This window comes from Priapulus caudatus, unplaced genomic scaffold, assembly GCF_000485595.1.
Source record: "Priapulus caudatus unplaced genomic scaffold, Priapulus_caudatus-5.0.1 Scaffold4901, whole genome shotgun sequence".
NCBI lineage: Eukaryota > Metazoa > Priapulida > Priapulimorpha > Priapulimorphida > Priapulidae > Priapulus > Priapulus caudatus.
Window position 1 is genome coordinate 1 of NW_014581962.1, and position 9,064 is coordinate 9,064.

General features: G+C 42.7%; 2 protein-coding genes across 6 annotated transcripts; both read left to right on the forward strand.

The window, feature by feature from the left end:
• The first annotated feature begins 1,082 nt into the window (after window positions 1–1,082).
• Window positions 1,083–6,271, forward strand: LOC106819877. 4 transcript variants are annotated; one of them, XM_014824451.1, is made up of 4 exons: window positions 1,083–1,191; window positions 4,259–4,409; window positions 5,052–5,279; window positions 5,475–6,271. In XM_014824451.1, the coding sequence occupies exons 1-4, from the start codon at window positions 1,166–1,168 to the stop codon at window positions 5,853–5,855; spliced, it is 786 nt and encodes a 261-aa protein (XP_014679937.1). In that variant the 5' UTR covers window positions 1,083–1,165; the 3' UTR covers window positions 5,856–6,271. The 4 variants fall into 4 exon arrangements, 1 of the variants encoding a protein (XP_014679937.1); XR_001395510.1 differs by lacking the exon at window positions 1,083–1,191 and adding an exon at window positions 2,485–2,588; XR_001395512.1 differs by lacking the exon at window positions 1,083–1,191 and adding an exon at window positions 2,921–3,052.
• Window positions 6,272–7,177: 906 nt separating this feature from the next.
• LOC106819878 lies at window positions 7,178–8,885 on the forward strand. 2 transcript variants are annotated; one of them, XM_014824453.1, is made up of 4 exons: window positions 7,188–7,311; window positions 7,479–7,550; window positions 8,279–8,429; window positions 8,639–8,885. In XM_014824453.1, the coding sequence occupies exons 2-4, from the start codon at window positions 7,537–7,539 to the stop codon at window positions 8,882–8,884; spliced, it is 411 nt and encodes a 136-aa protein (XP_014679939.1). In that variant the 5' UTR covers window positions 7,188–7,311; window positions 7,479–7,536; the 3' UTR covers window position 8,885. The 2 variants fall into 2 exon arrangements, with proteins under 2 accessions (XP_014679938.1, XP_014679939.1); XM_014824452.1 differs by having other exon boundaries at window positions 7,178–7,550.
• Window positions 8,886–9,064: the final 179 nt, after the last annotated feature.

Here is a 9,064-nt window from a genome sequence, read left to right on the forward strand (position 1 = left end):
AGCATGCATACATTCGGGCGCCATATAATATTTGGGACCTTAATGTTCTCTATCGCTTGAACCACTTAGTATCTACTAGACACTACGTACTAGACCTACTACTTACAGTTACTATATAACGGACTACTAATACTGATACTAAGGCTCCAAGAAACGTCGATATTGCTAGGTTAGCAATCCCCCTATATGCTAGAACACAGGGCACTGAAGCGTTGCAATCAAGATCATAATGGCTCACGAGAGAGAGAATGGAAATGAGACGGAGAAGACTAATAGTAGAGTAGATGAGAGAGAGAGAGAGAGAAGAAGTAACGTAATGAGCTGCACAGAGTAGACGAGGAGAGCGCGAGGAGAGATGTAAGCGAGAGAGCAAGAGCCAGACATATGAGCACAACTGAGCACGATACTAGTAAGAACCTAACGTGGAGATATTTAGAGCACCAGCAGGAACCCACGTACCTCGAGTATTCGGGAGAGAGGTGATAACAAGATTATAGATGGTAGAGCAGAGAAGGCGAGAAAGAGAAATAGTATATAAAAAGGAAGAGAAAGATAGAAGGGTACGTTCAGGTATACAGACGATCCAAAGGGCTACGTTCCGGCAGTACCACCCGGGGACAATCGACTCCTCTGCAGCATTGCTAACGTGTTCTCGATATAGCTTAGCAATGGTCACTCGATGGGTAAAATCGAGTGGGAGCGAGTCGCCAGTCTATGTAGCCTTTGTTCTTGGCAGCAAATTCCAATTATCTGGGCAAGGTTCGCGAAACGCTAGAATTCGTAGGCGTCTTTCTGTGATTTCGCGTCACAAGACAGCTCGTTACGACCAGAGACTTAGTTTTATAACAAGTGAACACTGTCACGGTCCCAAAATGTCTAGCACCTCTGTGTCCCCGCACTAAAGTTGCGGAGCTGTTCGCTGGCAGCTATGATCGGCGCCGGCCAACTTCAGTTCGGCGCACGGATCCATAGCTGCCCAGCGTGCATACTGTCGTACGATCGTTCCCGCGTCTGCGTGCGCGCTTGGCGACGAACACTGCTGAAGTCGCGGCGCCTGTTGCATACACTTCCGTTTCATGCACGGGCGTCTCTAGTATCACCGCTATGATACGGCATTATCGGCATACACTAATAAATTTAGGCGAGCTAGCGAGTTGCATAAACGATGACCGCGACAACAATCACGTTCAGGTAAGACCTGTATACGTACCTCGTGTATAGTATACTACGTATATGCTAGTATATTAGTACGTACCTCGTATATAGTATACGAGCGAAAGTATTTCCCGGGGAAAATGGTGGGAAATAGGGGAAAATTGAGGATTGCTTACTTTCGAGAGTGCGTGCGTGCGTGTGTGTGTAATACAGTGTCTCGTATTATAGTTATATATCGTCGTTATATATTAGGGAGATGGAAGGAATGAGCCTTTTCTCGTAAAACTCGTTGGCATGCTTTCAAGTATAGCTAGGAACTTTCTGGTTTGTAAACGCAATTAAGTACCAGCCGCGTGTATAGTAGGATAGGCGCCAATGTGCCTTCACCGCATACCACACATGTATGCCAGGATTCGCTGCAGTGCACCCCATTCAGCCCGGTGGCAGCAGCGCGCAGTAATGAATTTCAATATATTTTATAAAGCGTACATACGTGGCTCTGGCGTAAGGCTACCATATAGTACACGATCGTTGGATCTAAAGCCCGGCGTCATTTTACTCACGCGTAATATTTTCAGCGTCAGCCGCAAACGTGAGTAAAATTACGTGTGCGCCGGGCTTAAACGACTACTCTAAATTACGAAGGAGGAAACATTTCTTGTGTTCTCAGGCCATGTCTTGGCGTAAAACTGCTGCGAAAACCACTGGCAGCAAGAACAAGCCCGCACGTACAGCACACACGCGGCCATTGACTATTATAACAACGCTGTTATAATAGTCAATGGCCGCGTGTGTGCTGTACGTGCGGGCTTGTTTTTGCTGCCAGTGGTTTTCGCAGCAGTTTTACGCCAAGATACATGGCCTGAGAACACAAGAAATCTTAGGGTTAGGGTTTTTGCATCATGATATCTGTCCCCACACCATAGATTAATTTTTGTGGATGACACCCCTATATATAGAGATCCGATATATAGATGTTTAGTGTTAGGGTTAGTGTTGGAGTTAGGGTTATGGTTACTGTTAGGTTTTGAAGTATAGGCCTGCGTCAACTGTATCACGTGACCGTCCCTCCACGCCCGGGGGATAGCACACCCCTTGTTCTTGCTGCCAGTGGCGAAAACCCGGATAGACAGTAGAATGCCAAGGGACGCGCATTCCCTATATCAGTGCTGCCACTCAGGATATTACAAAAAAAGTATAAAATCTGTCAGAAAAAAAGTATCAAAATTGAAAAAAAGTATACAAAAAGTATAAAACTTGTATCAACCTACCATGATTTTAGTCACTTTGTTACCTTATACCTTATTACCGAATACATTATAGCCTATGTGCAGCATGTAAACAAGCTTCAGGAATGATGTGTGCAATGTCTTGAGGAGTTGTCTCTTGAACCCTTAGTTTGGAATATGCAATGCAGTCCCTTGGCCAGAAAGGTATAAAAAGGTGGTAAATTTTTTGTGGTGTTTCTGTGTTTCAAGGTCCTAGCAAAGCAAGGAGTGCACGTGCTTGGCCAGCTAGGGGGGTCCGGAGGAATGCCCCCCCCCCAGAAAATATTTGAAAAGTGCAATGGTTGCAAAAGTTGAATGGTGCAATTTGGTGTATTATAAGCTATTCTGGACACATTGTATGAGACTCTTGAATCTCTTTTTCAAGTTGCCAAAAGTTTCGTCAGCGAGGCGGTGTTTTGGACAAATTTCTGTGTGGCGGCTGAGAATTTGAGTGAGGCGGGCCGCCTCGCTCATGTCAATGCAGGGGAAACACTGCAATGCTCTGTCATTTGGTCACTGACAGCAGAGAGCTGAGTGCAAAAACACTCCAATGAACAGAGCACACATCACTTCTGCAACAAGACTAGCAAAGCACATCTTTATTCTCATCAAATATAGTGTACCTAAATGTAAGTCCGAAGAGTTTTGACCATGAAAAAAGTATGAATGTTGCCTTCCGAGCGGTGTGTCATCTAGATTCTAGCACATGCCCTTGTTTCTTGCCACCGATGTCTCACAAACGTTTGAACCAGTGGACGAGACAGTATATCATATCAGGAGTGAATAATAACAGAAAAATATAATAATAATAATAATAATAATAATAATAGAATAATATTATATTCACTCCTGATCATATCTAGTGAAACAATGATAGCATAGCACCTAGAATGAGTTTTTCAAACGTCTGCAGCATGACGTGATTCTCTACAAAACCCCATAATGTACCGAACATATGTCACTAGGGTTTATTCCCGGTTGGCCTACTCCCATTTCGCCTACAGCAAAATTCCCAGTTGGCCTACACGGCTACACCCATTTCGCCTACTCCCAATTCGTCTACGCTCAAATTCTACCCCATTCCCATTTCGTCTACGATCGGTTTGTTCACTAAATAATCATTTATAAATAATAAAATATGGTTTTGATTGGCATACATACATAGGATAGACTACAGGAACCAGAAGAAAAAATAGGTACAAATAATGAGAACACAAACTTGACAAAAATAGTTCTGAGAGTGAGAGTAGACGAAATGGGAGTAGGCGAAATGGGAATATTGCCGATTCTGAGAGTAGACGAGATGGGAGTAGGCGAAATGGGATGTTACCGTCCCTAGTAGGTACTAGTTGTGACCTGCTTTGCATTTTGGCATTGGCCATAAATAATTCGATTATCATCGATTAATTTCCATTCATTCTCTCGGGATTGTGATCAGGATTGTGATCATGATTGTGGTCATGATTGTGAGTTGGGGCAAATGATTAGGAACGACGGTTACTGAATGTTTAAGGTAATGTTTGAGTTCACCTTTATTCAGTTATTCTTAATAAATTATAGGTAGACCGAGGCTAGTATGAGGAATTATATTCTTTGATTTTCCTATTTCAGGTTATACATAAATAAGGTTACCAAAAAGTGAGCTTGATCCCTGTCAAATTTCAGAAGCTCATCTGGTTAGTAGATCAAAAACTATAATGGCAAATCCGACCTGCTGAAATAGCAGGGTGAACGCGAGGTGGCGAGTTCGATGGATAACAGCAAAATGATATTATTATTAGTGCATCTGGTGGATTATTAATAACGGTGTCAAACTAATTGCAAACTTGTCATAGACGAGCCACTGCTGACGACCACAAGGCAGTCTACAGCATCAATGAACACATCTACAATGATACTGACCCTCTCTCCGGTGAAAAGCTCTACCAACATCACCTGACACGTCCCTACAACTACGCATACATAGCCGTGATAGACGGGAGAGCTGTAAGTATGAAAACCCCCCAATACTTGAATCACTCCAGTTATTAGAACAGATAGACGGAAGAGCAGTAAGTTTTACCCCTATAAACATGAACGACGTGATTTATAGCTAGATAAGATATATGTAGAATGGTGAAAACAGTTCTGCATTTTGGGGGAAATAACATTCCGTAATGGTACACAGTTACTGTATGCGCCATATTTTTCGCGTACAGATATTTTCGCGAATTCAGACTTGATGGACGCGAGTGGTTAATTTCGCGGCCGGTGAATTATGAATTATTCGGTATGAATTATTCGCGTGTTGTTATTTTCGCGGTCGGGGACGCGTTCGCGAAATTCGCGAAAGTTAAACCACCGCGAAATATACAGTATGCTATAGTATCAGTGTAAATTCCCCCCACCCCCTGGGATTTTGGTGGGGTGAGTTGTGTAGTACTCGGCCTCCATCAACATCCTTCATAGACGGATCCTATGCCCCTGACTAAAATTACAGATAGATGGAGTATAGTGATAGGATACACTAACTTACAGTACCAAACACAAAATACATTTTGTTTACATAGGTCCACTGTAGCAGATGATAATAATTAATTATTAGCGTTATTCGTCTAGAAACCGAAAACCTTTTCCATTTCCTTCTAGGTTGCCTTTGACCTGTTCACATTTCATGAAGCCAGCAAAACTCTGATAGGCCGGTTTGCTAGAGTCTGTCCTGATAACCAGATCAAAAACCTTCACCGGCATTTAACAGCACATGGTGTTAAAGACGTCCTCTCGAAGCGCAACGACATCAAAGAAATAATCTACATGAAGGGGAATGATGGACCCAAGGCAAAACTGTGGCCAAACCACGCACTCATTGACATATTCGTAAGACCTACAATTCACTGTTACATACACTGGTAGACAATAGTGCAGAAACATGACAATTACACTACGGTAACACACTGGATAGCTTGATATTTACAATGAGGGTTCATATTCACTCTCATCACTCTTCATAGAAACACTTTATTTCTACCTAATCAATCTAGTCATACTAATCCACGTTTACATATTTTTCAGCATGCGTCTATGTTTAATTTTACTCCTGCACGAGACTTGCTCACAAGATGCCAACGGATAACCAGCTTGCTACCATGGCAACTGACTGAAGCCAATAGCAAGCAGAAGTTCGAGCTGCTCACTTGTTCCAGCATTGGCAGACAGCTCGATGGTAGTGAACGAGTAACTATTGACCAGATACCATACATGACGACTCCCGGCAATTATAGCATCATCATGGAGAATGAAAACCCACATGTAATAGTAGAGCTATTCGATGGCCGTTATGTATCCGTGAGTTTTGGTTCTGTGCGCGGCGTTTCTGACCCTAGTAACTACGTGCACACAACGTCTATAGCAAAGATGCAGAGACGGTCATTGCTCATGCATACCGACAAATAGCAGACGTTGCCAAACAAAACCCAGATAAAGAGATATTTTTCCATCTAATGACAAACGTCTGTTTCACACTGGAACCAAAACATAGAAATGAAATTAACGATGCTATGCACAAGCTTGGATTGTGTTCAGTTAAATACGCGCACTATAATGATCTTCACGTCCTGGCTGGAGCACGTCTTTCACTGTATGAACCACACCACCTCCCTAGCAGATGGAACAGAGGTGGTAACAACGGCATAACCACGGATGATTGCACCGTTGAAATAACAGTACTGCTGTTTGAACATGTTCATCTATGGCAGCACGGAAATATTGAAATGTCAAATGAATGAGCGATCTGCTAGATTTATAGATTTAAACTTATTTGCAATTACCTGGAACACTCTATCGTTACGAATAAATGCTAAAATAACTAATGTTATGCTCTTGAGTGACTATGTGTCAAATATATAACTAGACAGAGGGCACTCACGGAGAGTGCATACCTCCGCCAGCATGTAACATGTATGTGTATAACAGCTGGCCCTCGCGCTGCTGCTGACTTGACGCCCTAAGGCGAGCTGCTGCTGACTCGACGCCCTAAGGCGAGCTGCTGCTGAATCGATCGCGCGAACACTAGTGGCTACACACACACACGAACACACACGGGACCGATTACATTACCTCCTTGGCGGAGGTAATTAATTGATTACCATAGTTACATTCCTGTCATAAAACGCAATAACAAAATAATCGTATGCTGCAGTGATAGTAGTGTGTGAGTAGATGAATGGCAAACTGTTACTAAAATTACAGTAATATATCGCACTGAACCAGGTATAGCGGTCCTACGACTGGTAATAATATGTTTGAGCAAAGGGCAATATTGGTTAAAGCTACTGACTGAATTTTACTGGACATAGCGCTTGACTTATAGTTGTTCTCAAAGCAGGCCAGTATAAGCGATTAAGCGCCTTATTGCTTCTATTCAAACCTACTCCCTATTAAAGCTATACTCAAACACGCCGTCATCACTTGCGACGTTAGGCCGGCATAGGGGGCAGCAGTCCATATATACTGTGTTAGCTATGTGAAAATCACGTATAGCTGTCCCGTATAGATTAAGAAGTAAAAATGGTCATAATGATTGTAACTAACCCTAAGATACATTCACTAAATAATAGAATCGAATATTAGGCAAAATGTTGTCGATTATTTCTTGAAAGATTTACCAAAAAAAATTCCTGTTATAATTTTGATGAGTCACGATTTTGCCAGGATACGGCCTTGAACGACCGGTACGCTAGCTATTTCTTACCGTCAGTACATGACTGGATTACCCGTCCCCCCCTCCCACACACACATACATACATACACTAGGTGTTTACACGCACTTGCAGGAGTAGCTCTCTCTACCAGTGTGACCACTTAATTTCGCACTCGCTACAGTTCGTCTACAGTTTCGTCTACGTCTTATGTATTCTTGATATGTACAATTCCTTTTTGGCACACCACTCGAAACGAAAAACGTTTATATAGTATATACACACTAAAAGTTTCAGGCGATGAATTATACATATTTGCACAGCAGACTGTATATATTGCTGTCAGTATTTATATTTGGCAATCACTTGCACTTTGTAGGTGTGTACGAAGACTTTATGGGTGAATATTAAATGTGGCAGGAACCTGGAGTACTACAATGATCATGTACAGGTAAGATATCCAACATTGTTTAACCACAGAGACACCGATATAGCACTTGCAACCAATTGATCAGTTGTAACTCTGACTGACTAACGGCGATAAGAAGTTGACATTTTTTAATTAAGCCGAAATAGCTCGTAGAGACAGCTAAGAGCAGGGCATGCACTATCATATAAACAAATAAACAATTGTATAAATGGGCGCGTGCGCGTGTGTGCGCGTGTGTATATGTGTGTGCGTGCGTGTGTGCGCGTGCGTGTGTGTGTGTGTGTGTGTGTGTGCGCGCGTGTGTGTGTGCGTGTGTGTGCGTGTAAGCTGGTGTAGAGCTATCTTATTCACTCTCAGTTTCTTGGTGATTAAATTATAACAGTGATAGCTATGTCGCTCTATTATGCATTGAAATGTTTAAAGAGACTATACAGGGGCGTGTACAGGGAGGGGTTCAGGGGGTCCGGACCCCCCCCCTGCTCGCGCAGAAAACGCATTTAAGGGAGGTCTAATTTCAAAAAAATTCTGGGTGAGGGTCCCAGACCCCCCCCCTTCATGTGCTCGCAAGTTTGGGTTACGGTTAGACCCCGCCCCCCTGGTACAAATCCTGTACACGCCCCTGCTATATAGTATATTATATCTGTGATATTAGTTGAAGCCTGGTCTTAGACGTACATGAGACGTACATTTTACATATCTGAGACGTACATTTAACGGTGTCAAACTACACGACTGCACACTTGTCATAGACGAGCCACTGCTGACGACCACAAGGCAGTCTACGGCATCAATGAACACATCTACAACGACACTGACCCTCTCTCCGGTGAAAAGCTCTACCGACATCACCTGACACGTCCCTACAACTACGCATACATAGCCGAGATAGACGGGAGAGCTGTAAGTATTCGCGCCATCTCATTGCACTGAATTACCCCAATTATTAGTACACTTTACGGTAGCAGCTCGTCCAATTCACATATTTCAGATGCAGATCTGCGACCCAAATTGGCTAGAGCCACTATTAATCCTATAATATCGAAACGAGTTTATTCCAACTGTAAAACTATTTTGCTTGCGTCTTAAAAACCTTTTCCATTTCCTTCTAGGTTGCTTTTGACATGTACACGATTCATGAAGCCAGTAAAACCCTGATCGCCCGCTTTGCTAGAGTCTGTCCTGACAACCAAATTAAAAACCTTCATCGTCGCTTGGCTCAGCATGGTCATAGAGATGTCCTCTCCAAACGCAAAGACATCAAGGAAACAATCTACATGAAGGGGAACGATGGACCTACTGCAAAACTGTGGCCAAACCACGCACTCATTGACATATTTGTAAGACCTACAATCTAAAGTTATATACATCTATAATTGTGTAGAAACATTATTGTGATAGTTTGTTAAGAACTGCCATATGTATGCATAAACATGACAATGATATCATGCCAACAAACTGGTTTAATTTTGTCCATTTCAGTGAGACTCATTTTCACTCTTTATCACAATTATAGAATTGTATCAAGCCAATCAATC

Coding starts and splice junctions, on each gene's coding strand:
- LOC106819877 (XM_014824451.1), top strand. CDS start 1,166: ATGACCGCGACAACAATCACGTTCAG. Junction 1,192..4,258: donor GCGACAACAATCACGTTCAG/GTAAGACCTGTA, acceptor AACTTGTCATAG/ACGAGCCACTGCTGACGACC. Junction 5,280..5,474: donor ACGCACTCATTGACATATTC/GTAAGACCTACA, acceptor CATATTTTTCAG/CATGCGTCTATGTTTAATTT.
- LOC106819878 (XM_014824452.1), top strand. Junction 8,430..8,638: donor CCGAGATAGACGGGAGAGCT/GTAAGTATTCGC, acceptor ATTTCCTTCTAG/GTTGCTTTTGACATGTACAC.